This window comes from Microcebus murinus, chromosome 13 (assembly GCF_040939455.1).
Source record: "Microcebus murinus isolate Inina chromosome 13, M.murinus_Inina_mat1.0, whole genome shotgun sequence".
Lineage (NCBI taxonomy): Eukaryota > Metazoa > Chordata > Mammalia > Primates > Cheirogaleidae > Microcebus > Microcebus murinus.
The window spans coordinates 56,917,166-56,934,491 of NC_134116.1; the positions used below are offsets into that span (position 1 = coordinate 56,917,166).

The 17,326-nt window shown below is 35.6% G+C and overlaps 1 protein-coding gene across 4 annotated transcripts in view; it reads right to left on the bottom strand.

Moving 5' to 3' along the window:
- ELF1 (E74 like ETS transcription factor 1) overlaps positions 1-17,326 on the bottom strand; it is a 99,820-nt gene that overhangs the window by 36,039 nt on the left and 46,455 nt on the right. For 2 of the 4 annotated variants that reach the window (XM_012764977.3, XM_076009411.1), the window contains exon 2: positions 10,587-10,892. In XM_012764977.3, the coding sequence (XP_012620431.1) occupies positions 10,587-10,658 (72 nt within the window). In that variant the 5' untranslated portion in view covers positions 10,659-10,892. Of the gene's footprint in view, positions 1-10,586; positions 10,893-11,506; positions 12,365-17,326 lie in introns of those variants that run through there. The other 2 variants (XM_076009412.1, XM_012764978.3) reach the window with 2 other exon arrangements.

Genomic DNA, 17,326 nt, shown 5'->3' on the forward strand with positions numbered 1-17,326 from the left:
TCTGAGGGTTCTTCAGCATAATGAACTATAAAATAGAATTAAATGGCACTACTAATGTGGTGATGATGATGGAAATAGTTACTATGTTACAAAAGTATTTCATATGGCTTTTCCCACGTAATTCCCACAACATCACTATATTAATGACACTAGTCAACCAGCCAGGACCCTAGAGACCACAAGTTTCATGACTACCACAGACTATAAGTACGGGATCCCACAGATAAACTATAGTCATAATGAAAGTTTCATCTCAGTTAAAACTTAGCTCAAAAAAGTCATACAGATAGTTATTTTTTTGTTCTTTTTAAAAAAAAAGACAGCATCTCGCTTTGTCACCCAGGCTAGAATGCAGTGGCGTCAGCATAACTCACTACAACCTCAAACTCCTGAGCTCCAGTGATCCTCCTACCTCAGCCTCCTGAGTAGCTGGGACAACAGGTACGTACCACCATGCTCGGCTAATTTTTCTATTTTTGGTAGAGACAGGGTCTCACTCTTTTTGTCAGGCTGGTCTCAAACACATGGCCTCAAGCAATTCTCTCAACTTGGCCTTCTAAAGTGCTAGGATTTCAGGTGTGACCCACTGCACCCCAGCCGATAGTTATCTTCCTAACATTATATTAGACCCACAGATGAAACAACTTTGTTTTACTTCTGTTGGCTCCAGTAGGGATGAGTCTTTCTGAAAAAGCCTGCATAGAACCACCAAAAATACAAAGATCTAAGTGAAATGGTCTTTTTTTCAGACTTCTCCAAGATAACTATTGAAATTCCAATGTAAATCCCCATGTAGTTGCTTTAACCAAGTCTAATCCTAGTGTAACTCTTTCATGACTACTGGCTTTCTTTAGTCTTTGCCCAGATTCTCCTATTTTTTTTAACCAGGATAAATTACAGTTTGGCCACGCATATCAAAAAGTAAAACCAATGAAAATAATCAGTTTTTGTATTAGAGTACCCACTTTAAAAGCTTAATACATAGGTGGTGTGTGTGTGTGTGTGTGTGTGTGTGTGTGTGTGTGTGTGTATGGCTATATGTGAACAGAATTAGTTATGAGGTAAAGAAACAGGTAGATTTGAGGGGAAAGTAGTAAATTTTAACCAGGCTTAAATATGTTTACTTACAAACTTAGTAGATAATAAACATCACAGGAATCCCTACCAGATTAATAAATGTTTTAAATATGAAGATTCTACATAACTCAAAGAAATTAAATAAAATCATAATTAAAGGAACAGTTTCTGCTTCTAAAAGATAGACTCTGACAAGAATCTTGTATGATACGTACAAGTCATAGAATAAAATCAGGCAAGGCATGCCTAAATATAGGCAGTTTGGCTACAAAAGAGCCTCCTCAAAATGGAAAAGTCACAATACCTGATTATATGCAAAGACAGAAATTAGAATTACACCAAAAAAACTGAACGACAGGTCAAAAACTATGTCAAAACAAATTTAAAACGCAATGGAAATGTTAAAGGAAATGGGATGAATCCTCTTCGGGATGAATCTACCAGATTTTTTAAAATTCTGAGTGACAAGTTTATTGGCTTATTCTAGAATCAAGATAGCCATTCTGGATTACCAAAGGGAAAATAAGAAAACAGAACAAAACAACAGCTGAATGAATTTGTATAAATGGTATGTAAGTCACAGACATCGCCTCCATTACCTCACTTATTCAAAACAATTGTGCAATATAGAGTATACAGTGCAAGACAACATCCTGGATGCTTTTTCTTGATTTAACTCATGTCATTATTATGACTACAGCACCAACAGCAACTGTTACATTTATTGACTACTTCCTGTGTCCCAGGCTCCTGGAAAATGCTTTGCAAAAACATTTAATGCTCATAACCATGGAAGATAATACTCTTATTTTTGATGGAAGAAATAAAGTTCAGTGATATTTAAAAACACATCTAAAGTCACACAGCTAGGAAGGGGTGGAGCCAGGTTCCCAAACTGATACTCTTATGCCACATTACACAGACTCTCAATTGACAAGAACATCAATTTTCATGACTCAATATTTATGTCCAAGCTATAGGCAGTTAGACTGGATGCACACTAATCAATCTCTTTTTTAAAAATCATCTTCCATCTAAGTCTTTAAATATCAAATTATTTCTGAATGTGTTTATGTGTTGAGGTAGGAAAGGGGAGAGAAGAGATTACAGTTACTTGAGGTTCCCAGTAATTGCTTTCCTACAGAATACTGGAAGTTTGTTCTAAATGCTTTTGTTTTTGTTTTCCCTATGCCACAGAATAAAGTACAATGTTGAAAATGCAGAACTCATGAAAAACCATAACATATAACAAATCTTTAAACTGTCACTAAAATACCGCTCTTTAGGAGGGAAACATCTCCTCTAATTTCAGTCTTCATACCATCCTGCTAGTAAGTTCCCTGGTCCTGTCTTATACCTTGGGTGCTTTCTCTCAATGTCACATTAGGTGGGAACAGGTTAAACAGACAAGCTCACGAGTGTTTTGCCAATCATTACATTATAATGTGGCAGTTCCAAAAATAATTCTTTAACAAATTTCTAAAAGAACAGCCCTACTATTGACAATTTTGGTATCTTAAAAAAAAAACCTGCTTGCATTCTAGCTTATTGAATATTAGGCATGTTACATTTATGAACACTATTAAGAGGATATGGTTTGTTAAACTGATACTCTAACAAACCATTAACAACCAGTTTCCTTTTTACTTCATTAAATAAAAGGACATGGCCGGGCGCTGTGGCTCACGCCTGTAATCCTAGCTCTTGGGAGGCCGAGGCGGCCGGATTGCTCAAGGTCAGGAGTTCAAAACCAGCCTGAGCAAGAGCGAGACCCCGTCTCTACTATAAATAGAAAGAAATTAATTGGCCAACTGATATATATATAAAAAATTAGCCAGGCATGGTGGCGCATGCCTGTAGTCCCAGCTACCCGGGAGGCTGAGGCAGAAGGATCACTGGAGCCCAGGAGTTTGAGGTTGCTGTGAGCTAGGCTGACGCCACGGCACTCACTCTAGCCTGGGCAACAAAGCGAGACTCTGTCTCAAAAAAAATAAATAAATAAATAAAAGGACATTATCTTCATCAGTACTCTTTAAACAATGTAGAAGATGACCCTTTTGTTCTTTTTAAGGCCAGTAAGCCTATCTGTTTACACAACTGCTTATCTTAATATGCTATGTGTTAACTGAAATAGAAAGGAGACAAAAATTTTCAAGGTTACATAGCAAAACTAATATACATCAAAGACATCAAATGTTCAGGGGAAAGTTTTTTGTTGTTGTTGTTGTTGTTTTTAATAAAACAGTATATTTAGAAACAACAACAGAGATACTAATTTCCTTTTTTACCCAGCACGGCTGTTTCGGTGACTAAGTACTTTCTGAGAGAACAGAGATTGCCAACAAAAATTTAGCAATAAAAAACTGACCAATACAAACCTTGTTAATAAAAATAGTCTTCTTTTAAAAAGTATACAGAATGAAAAAAAAAGTATACAGAATGGATAAATACAATGTGGTATATCTATATGGTATATACATATTCCACACGATGGAATATTACTCAGCAATGAAAAGAATGGAGTACTAACATATGGCACAACGAGGTTGAACCTAGAACACACTATGCTTCAGTGAAAGAAGCCAGTTACAAGAGACTACATATTGTATGATTCCATTTACTGTGTCTGAAATGTCCAGAATAGACAAGCACACAAAGACAGAAAGTACACTAGTGGTTCTCAGGTACACTAATGCTGGGTACAGATTTCTTTTTAGGGTGATAAATAAGTGGACTATGTGGTATGTGAGTTATACTGCAACAAACCTTTTTTATTTTATTTTATTTTTTACCACTTCGGGCCTCACTGGACACTCAGCTAAGAGCATCAAGGGGGCACTAAGAGGTGAGGCAGAATGGTCAGTGGCATGCTGTGGCAGGCCACCTGCCCAATAATAAAGCTTTTTTTTATTAAAAAAAAATAAAGGCATAAACACAGGTACACCAGGCATAAAGACTGTCTGCCTGTAATTACACTAATAAATCAACTAAATATACTTTTTTACTAAAATCATAAATGCAAAGTACAATAATTCTTCCACATTCGAAACCACCTTTTTGCCACCTGCATATAGCAGTGGCTAACATTATTCAAATAGTGGTTAAAGCCAGGCAAGGTGGCTCATGCCTATAATTCCAGCACTTTGAGAGTTTGAGTGCTACAAAAAAATAAAAAATAGTAGCTGGGTGAGGTACCTCAAGACTGTAGTCCTAGTTACTAGTAGGGAGGCTGAGGCAGGAGGATTGCTTGAGCCCAAGAGTTCAGGGTCACAGTGAGTTCTAATCGTGCCACTGTACTCTAGTCTGAGTGATAGAGAGAGACCTTGTGTCAAAAAAAAAAAAAAAAAAAAAAAAAGAAAAAGAAAAGAAAAGGAAATAGAAAGTGGTTGAAGGCACAGGCTGGGTTACAATTCCCAGCTTTATCACTTAGTAGAGCTATGTAATTACAGGCAAGTTGCTTCTTTTCTCTGAGCCTCACTTTACTCTTTTGTAAAGTAAGAATTAGAGCACTTACTTCTTCTTAAGATTGTTGTAAGAATTAAATAGGATAATCCCTGTAAAGCACAGTGCACAAAGCAAAATGCTCAGTAAACACTGGCTACTGAAATTCATCACTGAATGTTTCTGGAGCCCATCTAGCCCATGTCCTACCCTATGTGATGATCTCAGCTATATGCATTTTTAGGACGTTATCGGGGCCTATGTATGATGGCTTTGGGGGGGGGTCTGTTAACGAGAGATTTTGCAAAAGAGAGAAATAAGTTCCTGCTCCCCTCACCAACTCTGCTTTCATAATAACCATCAGCTTTCCTGCTGCCAAGAGTTGGCAGGGAGGTAAGCTAGGCCACAGGCTGGGCCATCCCTCCACTTAACTTGAAGAATGCCTGGGCCTTATGCAATGTCAGACTTTCCCCAGAAAGCAATTAGGTTTGTACCTCGGGGTTTTTCTGACATAACTCCTTTGATGAAGACTCTTCCAAGTACACAGAAAAGAAACAAGCAACTTCTGTATGTGAGTTTTACAAATGGCCAACTTTATAATGAGATTTGTGAAATCTGATCTGCCAAGATTTCAAAAGAAGGCGACCAAAGCAGGTAGACCCTGGAATTTTATATAGATAACAGACGATCCACTGATTCCAGGTACAGGTGAGTAGCACCATTCTAGCTTCCTGCCCTCCAAATCACTGGTGCTGAATAAGTTACACATAGAACACAATCAACTAATTCCTTCCACCCTATTTTATGAGGTGCACTTAATCTCTGACCTAATAGAATCTTACCATTCCAGCTGAAAAATGGCAGGTCTGGTGTGATTAATACTCTTATGTACATTTTCTCAATCTACAACACACAGCCTCAGTCTCAAAATGCAATCATGCCAAAAACTGCCTCTGCAATTTGAAGGATTTTCCCAAGAAGTAGGAAAAGCTCTATATGGATGTTAGTTTATTTTAGGGAGGGGGGGGAACAATTTTAATATATAACCACTTACAGAGAAAAATAAAAGCATCCACATGCCCACCAACCAGATTTACTCAATAAATGTGAATACTGTTATTTAATGGATTTTAATTTACAATTTAAATGACAATTTTTAAAAGTGATTTTCACAAAACATGTACAATAGTTCAAAGTACTATCAGAAAAAAAGACTCAGAAATATTTGTTTCTGGCCTTGGAATTGTGGTGACATGGCCACACTGCCCATGCACTAACTGTGGATAATCGGTCCCTGGAAAATATATACTATAGTCAAGAGAGTTGTGTAACAAGAATCACTTCTTATCATTCAAAGATCTTCTGATGTGATAAACGCCATAACTGAATGACTATATACATATATATACACACACGTATCACAGTGTGTGTGATCATTTTACCAAAAGGTAATTTTTATCTATTTTATAAAACAGATCATTTCATCAACAGATTAAGAAGAAGAAAAATCTTTAAGAGGGCTCAATGATATTATATGCTTTGGGAATATTAAGGGAGAAAAAGGTAATCTCTTTAAGTAACTTAGCACTTATTTGGGGAAATTAGCAATGCATATATGAAAATTTAGCACAGTAAATGTGTGACACTGACAATAAATGATACAGGAAGAACAGGATAAAGTTGTCAATTCCTGAAGGTTTTAGGATGAGTTCCTGGAATAAGTAGGTTTTGTTCTAAGTCCCTGAAAGATGATTAGACTTAAACATGCAACAGGTGCAAATGTGAGCAATTATTCCTGAGCAAACAGAAATGAAGCAGGAAAGCATCTGGGAAAATTACACATGAGGCTGGCAAAAATATGTAATACAAGAAACAAAAGAGTGTGACACAGTCAAACTGGGGAAAGTTTCTAACTATAAATTAAGATGTTTGGACTGATTAAGAAGTCAAGAGAAATGCATCAAAAGTTTTGGTACATTCTACCGCTCTGGGACTCCTCCTCTTTTTCATTTGTCAGATCCAGTTTAACTGCAACTTCCACAGTAAAGATTTCCCAACCTTGCAGTGCAGTCAGTTGTTCCACTCCCTGTAGCCACAGCACTTTGTGTTTACCCCTGTTACACTGAGTAGTGATTCCCAAGCACTGCAGGAAAAAATCACTGGGCAGCTTGTTTAAAAGACAGCAAGGCACTGTTATCCTTTAACCTCCGGGAATTAGCAGTCAGAGAAAGCCAGTTTACTCCCTAGGAAAGAAAGTCCTAAGACCACCTTCTTATCTGTTATAATGAGATTCGATAAAAATACTCATTCTACTTGTTCATTTTTGCCAGGCATGTCAAAACAAGCTTCTCTCTGGTGACCTAAGTCTATTAAGCACAAATGATTTGCCAGAAGTTCTGCTTTTAAAACCAACAACTGAAAAAACATACAATGTAATAATATATCAAAAATACCAAAAGATTTATCAAACTTGTAAAAAAAACCATTCAACTACTAGCTGGTTTCCATTAAAGTAGCTCCTGGAATATTAAATAGTCAAGTTTCCTTCTTTAGAAACTTATATCCATAGACATCAGCTTTTCTCTTATTCTCATACATTCAATAGGCAAACACGCCTGTTTAATAAGGTCAAACCAAAACACCTTCGTATAAAAGGTTATTATTGCATTTCAACACTGAGCACTTCATTTTCAGCTACAAATATTCCCATGTTACAACAGACAGCAAGAACAGAGTTTTAAACTGTCAGCATCAACAGTGCTGATATTTCTTTTCCAACACCCCAACCCCACCCCCGCCATCTCCACCCAAGAGTTCCAAGCAATTTTGAAAGAGTATGAATTGAATAAGAGAAAATTATCAGAGTGTTGGCAACCCGGCATTAACAGTGTTGTTTTCTTTAGACTATAATATTTATAACCACAGACCATAACTGCAAACAAGAAATATATTCTAATCTGGTGCCCTCAAACAGTGATGTTATAAAGAACCAACCAATATAGGATCATAGAACACAATAAATTATATGAAAAGATATAAATACTTTTTAATTTTGAAAAGTAAAAATCCCAACAGTGTTTTTAATGTAACTTAATCAGCCAACACTGAAATTCATTCAAAAACCTACCCCAATTTGGGAGGAGGGGATATCCTATAAGATATCAAATTTACAAAGTGATATTCATGAAAACAATGTGATATTGGCACAATATAAAAACAGTTCAATTAAAACAATACATTCTCAAGTTCAAAACTTCTGTATATATGGAAATTTGGTATATAACAAAGGTGGCAGTTTTGGTGTGAAAAATATAAAACACTCAATAAACAGTTAAAGGCTAACACCACTATTTGTGGGTAAGGGAGAGCAGTCATCACATTGTGACTATCTCACATCATACAAAAATAAACTTCAGATGGACTGGGGAGCTAAACATATGAAACATACTAGAAGAAAATATAAAGAGACTATTTAATAATTTTAGGGGTAAGGAAAGCTTTCTTAAGCAGAAGCAAAAAAAAGTCAAAAACTTGGTAATATTATCAATTTATATTGATAAATTTTATGAAAAATATTTGAAATTTCTATAGGGTAAAAGATGTAAAATTGTTAAAAGACAGTACCAGATTGGGAAAAAATATTTGCATCATGTTGTCACGAGAAGAGAGTTAACCATTAATTGCAGAATATATTAGCTAGAAAACAATGCTTCTAATGTAATATCCATAATATAGAAAGAACTCCTGCTGGGCAGAAGGATATTAATAATTCAAAGAAAATTCAAATTTAGAATAAAATTCACAAACGATAAACTACTACCTTACCACTAGCAGTCAAGGAAATGCAACACACACACACTTATAATACATTAAGTGAAACCAAGTCACAAATATGATTTAGCATAATTTCATTTGCATCTTAAAAAACAACCTCTGTAAGTAATTATACATGTACATTATTCATTTGTTTAGACCTATGTCTAAAAAATTATACACAAATAGTTGATACTAGCTTCTTTTGGGCAGGAGAATAAGATTAGAAAGTAAAGGTGAAGAGAAAATTTTACTATTTTATACATCTTTGTATTAGGTTCACTGCTTTTATAAATGGCCAGTTATTACTTTTATATTAAAAACAAATTAAACTAACAAGCAAACAAACAAGGAAGTAGAGCCACAAGTCAGATAAGATGCTAATTACGAGACCACCACAGGATCTACCCTCCTGTAAAGCAGGTTTCTGTACTCATGGCCACAGACTGAAGAACTCTACACCTGGCCAGCAGTTTCAAACATTTTGACAATGATTATAATATGGTAAGACTGTCACACATCATTGCAGGAATATTCAAAACATCATTAGTGACAGTCAGATTGCTTATGTTCTAATCAAGGCACCACTATTTACTTGCTGTATGCATTCAGGCAGGTCATTTAACCTCTTTATGCCTTAATTTCCTCATCATAAAATGGAGATATTAGTATTTACCTTAAATGGTTAATATTTGTAAAATCCTTACAATACCTGCACAAAATGAATATAGATTCATTTTGCTAGATAAAAATAACTTAAGAAAATACATGTATGTACATGTTGACAGCACCATCTCCCTTTCCAAAGACATAAATAACCTCTCCAAAATAAACTAAATGCTTCGTATATATGGTAGGTGTGTAAGTATTGTTTTCAAAACTCTTTTAAGGCTACATAGATGCCATAACATAAAATGCATTTCTCATGGTCAGAAGAGTATCAAAGCCACTGTACCAGTGCATACCAGTGAGCAGCTGAGAGCTCTGTCCTCTGCTGCCACATCCTGAGATCAAAACTCACCACATCAAGTACGGGATCTATAACAGCATCTTTCATCTAAGAGGGCTGGATAGTAAACATACTGTTTCAAACCTTAATATACACATAAACATCCTGTCTTAAATTCGTAACACTTTCTTCTTCTAAAATATCTTTTTAATTGTCTCTAGACTAAATTCATAGCACTATTAATATATTTTTAACTGGGACCAAGCAATCCTCTCTCTGAAACTTTTCTCCTCCCTAATCAAAGCTCATCTCCATTTTAAGGCAACTTAATCCAAATTCTCACCTTTTGTAAATTTATACACTTTTTAGCCTGTCACTTCAATGGACAATACAGCTAAAAAATCATAATATCCTGCCAAAAGTAAAAATCAATTTTATTTTTTGTAATAATTATGTTTCTAGAATAAAACCATGACATATTATATAACTGGCCTACTAAAGTTAGGTATTTAGGCTTATTTCAGTAATACATCATATTTTAAACCTACTAGTTCTCAAAATATTTTTCTTAGTACACTGAGTCTCTTGCACTATTTTTCCCACATCACCTATATACCTGCTTTAAAAAAATGAAGTAAACTATAAAATCCCCAGAAACCCTAGCCTCCCCCTAGCCCTTTTTTGGGGGGTGGGAGTGGAGAACTAGAATTAATCTTAGATGCTTTATTCAATAGCCCTTAGATTTTTATTATATTCTGAAAACAGTAATTTGTACATCTTGTATAAATTCAATGAAAACCGATTTAGAAATTCTTCAGTTCAATCCTCTCATTCTACAGATGATGAGGACCTAGAGAAGGTTAAGCAACTTCCCTCAAGAGTCACATGCTTTAGACTGAAATGATGCGTGACTCTGGGACTGCTAACATTGTTTCCTCTGCTTGAAGAAATGACCCATGATTATAAATATTAACTACATGCATTAAAAGTTAGTATAACTCTAGAAATTTTCAAATTACTTTGAAATAATCACTTGAGACATTTACTATTAAGTCTCATTTTACAGAAAAAGAAACTGAACCCCAAAAGTATTACTTCCTTATTACCACATCAAAGCTAAGGATAAGATTTATAACCTAATGAATTAACTGGCACTTAAAACATTATTTCCTCTAAATATTTAATTTCTAAACATTTACTTCAACAAAGTTTCTCTACCATCCTTTAAAGCAAATCACTTTCTGCTACAAATGGAAAAATCATAATAAATTTATTAAAACCCAATTTTCTCTGGATCTCATCATACCTGTTGGTCATCCTCCATGACGTTACTAGCAAATTCAAATACTAGGTCGTTCTGTTGGACAACAGCAGCCATAATAAAGCATTCCCCTTAGATCCACATGAGAAAAATTCCACACAGGTTCAAGTATCAGGCAGCAGACAGTGTCCAGTGACCAATTTTGGGTAAAAACTCTCAGCTGAGTCTGTGAAGTTACTGTATACCCAGGTTTTCTTCAGGGAAGATGCTTCAAATTTTCTTGGTTCATTGATATTCTACTCCAAGCTGAAGCAATTTTTCTGGATTTTTTCTTCTCTGAAGCTTCTTGGCCTAAAAAAACAAAAGCTTAAGTTAGTTATAAAAAAAGCAATCACCCATTTAGAATATAACAACTGATACAGAGGGCAGTATCTACAAAGCGGTTTTTTTTTTTTTGGTGGTGGTGGTTAATGTTTTTAAATAAAAGCAACATGACTAATGAACACAGGTTTAAAGGGAAAAAAAAAGTTATGTATTTTCTTTGAAGACTTCATTCCTGCTAAGATCACCTCTCATAACTGAAAATGATGCCTTTTTCTTCCTTCCCCAAGTTAAACTGCAGTTAAAGTACTCAATATTTTAAAAAAAGAGAGACAAAAAACCACCCAGCAATAAAAATGAGATTTGTAATTGTAATAAAGGACATATGGGTTAGTTCATTCCACCAACCCAGCAAACTACATACATAGAAATTGCTACTCCATGAGAAATTTCATAATGTATTTTCATCTTTAATAGAAACATTCAGAAAACATCCCTATTAGGTCTAATACAAGTATTTAAAAATCGAATACATTTAAAGTTACTAAGAACTATTAAGAGCTTTTTAAAGTAATCAGAAATTAAAGCCCATTCTTTCTGTTCTTTAAAAAGGCTTTTGATAAGTAGAACGCTTTAAAAGTTACCATGCTTAAGCCTGTCTTCAGTGGCTTCTCTTTTAATGCACTGAAACATATCCTTATCTCTAGCAAAGGCTTGTGAGCAACAGGAAGGAAACAGCACTTGACCACGTCATGGCAAATTAGAACATGCAAAGAACTGCACTTTACAATAGGAGAAAAACAGAAACACAACTTAAGAGTGAAAACAATTTCGTAGCAAATGGAGAAATGCTTTAAAAAAGTCTGCCAAAGACGTTTGCCTATTTTTAAACATAAGTTACCACTACTAAAAAAAGTAAAAGAAAAAAATTTAACTTAGGTGTTTATCACACTTTTATTAAACATTGCATCAAATGATTATGGCCGGCCGGGCATGGTAGCTCACGGCTATAATCCTAGCATTCTGGGAGGCTGAGGCAGGAGGATCACTTGAGGTCAGGAGTTCAAGAACAGCCAGAGCAAGAGTGAGACTCCACCTCTACTAAAAATAGAAAAAATTAGCTGTGCAACTAAAAATAGAAAAAATTAGCTGGGAGTGGTAGTGCGGGCCTGTAGTCCCAGCTACTCAGGAGGCTCAGGCAGCAGGATCACTTGAGCCCAGGAGTTTTGAGGTTGCTGTGAGCTAGGCTGACACCATGGCACTCTAGCCCGGGCAACAGAGTGAGACTCTGTCTTAAAAAAGAACGAAAGGAAAGAAAGGAAGAAAAGAAAGAAAGAGGCCGGGCGTGATGGCTCACATCTGTAATCCTAGCACTCTGGGAAGCCGAGGCAGGTGGATCGTTTGAGCTCCCGGAGTTCGAGACCAGCCAGAGCTAGGCTGACGCCATGGCACTCTAGCCCAGGCAACAGAGTGAGACTCTGTCTCAAAAAAAAAAAAAAAAAAAGGAAGAAAAAAGAAAAAATAAACAAATGGTTATGGCCATAAATGTTGACATGAAAAGACAAGGATAAAAATAATCACATTTAAAAACAACTAGTTCTTTGAAACAGCATTTACAATCTTAATGCAAATACTTCAAAAAAGAAGTTGATTCCAACGAAACGATTACTACTAATTTCCTAATAATTTAAAAGAGACAAGTCTGGAGATGAATCTGACATGGTGAATTGGTTTCCCTGAAAACCTAAATCTAGCTAGTATGTGCTAGCCAAATCACGTCCTCGATTGCCTAATTTCGGCAAAGCCAATTCCCTGTGTACATATTCTGTGCTCTCTGGGTCATTATGGATGACTGTGATTTCCCTAAGTGAAAATCAAAATAAAATAAGGGTTAAGAATTCAATTCAGATGACATTTCTACTCACTAAATTCAAGTCCATTCCAGCAGTTTCCCCCTCCTACCCACTCCACCCTTTTTAACAGTGACTCCAATACTGGGAAAGTATTTTTAGCACATTCTGGTAGTTTTAGAGGAGGAAAAAAAAAGTGTTTTGATCTAAATTGATCAGACAGATATATAAACATAAGGCACACATTTGGTCTTGGACAAACCTTACTTATATAGTATCTTTCCCCTTAAATTATTACCCAACCTCCCATTCTACCATCTGTAACTAACCAAAAAAATCTAAAAAGAATTATAATCTTGAGTCTTGTAACCAACCGTCTTTGTGTGTGTCTGTCTTTTTGTGTTCTGTGTAAAAAAATATATATATATATTTAAAAAATAAAAAAATAATTATAATCTTTAAAAATTAAAAAAATGTATTACCCAACCTAATTCTTCTATAGTAGGCCTGCCTTCCTTGTGTTCCTCCACAAAAGCTACTCATTCTTGTCTCCTTTCTCAACTACTACTACTCCCCATGATCTGAACACCTCCCCTCACTTGTCAGCACCCAATCAAATCTCCATTCTTTAATGCTCAGGTCCCTTTTCTTTCACAAAGCCACCCAACTTCTATGCCTCAAACCACAATGATTGCTCCCTTCAAAAATATAGCACTTAACTGCCTGTAGCACCAATTTAGCACTAACTATACATAATCTCACATATGAAAATTCTGTCCACCTAATTTAGTTGAATAAATGTTTCAGTGCCTATTATTTGCAAGGCAATGTGCCAGCCACCAAGATAATTAGAGCAAAACCTCTTCTGGGGAAGTAACTATTGCCTAAAATTTCTTCTGTACCTTCCAAACCTGTGTACCCACAGTAATGAGAAAAAGGATTATATTAATGGCAGAGAAAGTTTTAACTATCTTATCATTAGGTATTTAAGCTATTTCAACATATATTCTTTATTTTAAAAAAAGAATAACTGGCCGGGCGCGGTGGCTCACGCCTGTAATCCTAGCTCTCTGGGAGGCCGAGGCGGGTGGATTGCTCAGGTCAGAAGTTCGAAACCAGCCTGAGCAAGAGCGAGACCCCGTCTCTACTATAAATAGAAAGAAATTAATTGGCCAACTAATATATATAGAAAAAATTAGCCGGGCATGGTGGCGCATGCCTGTAGTCCCAGCTACTTGGGAGGCTGAGGCAGAAGGATTGCTTGAGCCAGGAGTTTGAGGTTGCTGTGAGCTAGGCTGACCCATGGCACTCACTCTAGCCTAGGCAACAAAGTGAGACTCTGTCTCAAAAAAATAAATAAATAAAATAACTGAAGTTACTTCTGATAAAGAGGAAACTATTATCTTAAATTCCAAAAACCACAGTAAGAAAATATAACCAGAATCAAGGGATATTTCCTGATACAAAAGTTTCTCTAGTAAAAAGTTAGGTTCAAAAAGGCTATTCCAAAACCTACCTGGTTTGGAAGTACAAAGTGACACTGTACCAACGACCAATGTGAATTCGTCTACATAAATTTAAGTTTCACTTTCTTTTCCATTGCTATCAGGCACATTTTCTTACCAGTACTTGTGTACTGCTATTGTGCTTTAATATGATCTTTCAGAAACCTCAAAAATGAGGATAAGCAATCAACATACCCACACCTTCACACTAACTACCAACAGTAATCAGTCAAAACTTAAATGGATCCCCCCTAAACCATTTGTTGGGGTAACAAAAATACATCTTTGCTCTGGCATACAGCTCTTGGTCATTTCTATACAGAAATTCATAAACTGAAAATGTATAAGTAAATAAAAGCATTTTATTGGCTCAATCAGGTCTCTGAAGCTCTGTCATCTTTCCTGCTCCTCTTCCTCTTCCCTGTGACATCAAGGTGGTTCTGATACAGAGATATCACCTGTATATTCCAGAAGTATTTAGATAACAGCCCAGGTGTATTAAAAATTTTTCAGTAATAGACAATACTGAAAACCTACAACGATTCAATTTTTGGTTAGTAAACTGAGGTGCCCAAGGTCCCACTGTCTGAAGTATAACAGATCTAAAACTAGAATTCTTGTTTCCTAAATCAGGACTAAGACTATAATTTACAGCCTTGTCTCTAAATCTACCCAAATCCTTTCTTCCATAGTAGTTTGGTATATAGATTTAAGTAAATGCATATATCAATTTTTAAAAATCTTCACCTCTAGTTTGGCTACTGATTTCCAAATCTAGTCACTAAACTGTCTATAAGACAAGTCCATGTCAGTGCCTCTCAATGTGTCTAAAGCATGTCCAAAACTAAATGCATCATCTGATATGGGTATTCAGATTGAGGAAAAAAAGAGGCTTTTCTGCTCTACCTCGACAAATTATAAAATCCTCAGTACCCATCATTAGTTATATCTATTATATTCAGGAAACACTCTGCTGTATTAATAGTTCTCAAATACATGTTCTTTTCAAAGTGCCACTTAGTCTTTATAAAATAACAAGGAAAAAAGGTAAGTAAAAACTATTGATTCACCACACGGACATAAGGAGTCAACTTATTTGAACAGTCATCCAGTTGGGCATCTACTAGATAATGAAAACTTTCCAGGCTGGCTCTGATGTCTTTCTATTGGGTCAGGATCATATTCTTATTCAAGGAGACATGCCACAAGAATAGTTAGCAACAATGTTCCTAACCTCTCACGACTAAAAAATAAGCATTGGATTTAAGGTAAAATAGTAAAGCAAAACAGTTAAGAGCACAGGCTCTGGAGTCAGAACACTTGGGTGCCAATCTTCTGCAGTGTGACCTTGGAAAAGTCACTTTCTTGGTGTCTCAAGTCTCCCATTTCTGTAAAATAGGTATAAGCTTCAAGTTTCCTCAGTCTATAAAACAAATAATCCAGAGTTACTGGAAGATTAGAAGCAAAACGCATGTGCAGAATACCTGGCACATGAATTGTACTCAGTATTTCATTATAACTGGAAGTGTACTGCAAGAGATATGTAACAGGTGCATGCCAGATAACTAATTATTCCTTAAATCTCATTTCTCTACTCCCTGGGGGTCTCCTTTACCTTGGCTATGTGCTAGACTCCAAGAAAGAACACCAAGTCCATTATTAGCAAAAGTATAATTCCCTTACAGTACCTAAAAATCTGGCCACCTTTTTGATCAATCCAGTTGTGTCATGGATAGGACTTTACTCTGCCTGGCAAGTTTCCCTAACAGAGAGTCCCAATATGCCCCATTCGAAACAAAAATAATTTACTGACTGTAAACACAAAACCCTCAGCCACATTACTGGCTACTTACAGCCAATTCAAATGGTTAATTTTTATTTAATTTATTATAAAAGACTTCAGGTATTAGAAAAACATAAGATACTCAAAATTAATCACTGAACAAAATTGAAGATTCTTTCAAAAGGGTTTTTAGACAAAAGGATATAAAAATGCATGAATTCACGAAGATTTTTTTTTTAAAAAAATCATTGCTCTCCTTTGGAAGTTACTATGGTACCACTCATTATAGTGAAAATTGATAAATAAAGGGAATGAATCAAACAAGTGAAAAGGTTTTAGATTACACAAAAAGAAGGCAAAATACACCAGCTTAGAGCAATGAGGTGGTTGAATAACTTTAATAAAGTATGAAATTCAAACAGCGCTTCTGTATATATGCATGTTTGTAGTGTGGCCGTATCTAAACAACTGGAATTGTGTAGTAACTCCAGACGTGAGGTGGAAATCTACTAAAGGGCCTTTTCAACATATAGGCATAAGCATTATAAGAAATATAAGTGTATCTGGAAAATCCACTAGAAGAAATACAATAGAATTTAAGAAAACAGAGTAAGAAAAGTGAGAGAAGAGAAGCTATACAAATTAGAAATGAGAAATAAGCAATAAATCCATAAACTGTAATGACTGGAGTTCTTGTGGGATGGACCAGAGGCAGGCCTTTTATTTGTTTTCTAATATAGTAGAGTACGCTATTTGAGCTTCCATGAGAAATGACAACAAGTAGTATCAAGATAAATTCTGATCATCTTCCAAGGGCCTGCTCATTCTCAATCTAAAATGTGTGGGATCAAGGATTTTAGAGCTGAAAAACATCTAATGCATTCATTGAAAAGATATAAGAAGCTGGGCCCAGAGCATTCTGATTTGTCCAAGAACACACAGCAAGTTAGTAACAAAGGAAGCACAAGGGGTCCATATTCCTTATGTGTGCCCTCTATATCTACATAAATAAAACTTTATTAATATGTTCATTAATATTTTATCTTTAGCAGAGTATTTGGAAAAATAAGAAATCCCTTACACAAATATCTGTAGCAAAAGTGCCTTACAAACTGGTAATCAGAATGCTTTTATACACTGTTCCATGCAACCTCTTGTTACTTGGTAAACCATTTTCAACCATATTTTTATCTGAAACAACTAATGGGTTTATAGATTTCCCCATTATTGCTTTAAATCTTAAAGTTTTACTCTTATTGTTCTTTCCCAAGTTTACCACATCATACCATTTTGGATTTATACCTTCGCTCCGCCAAATGTGAAAAA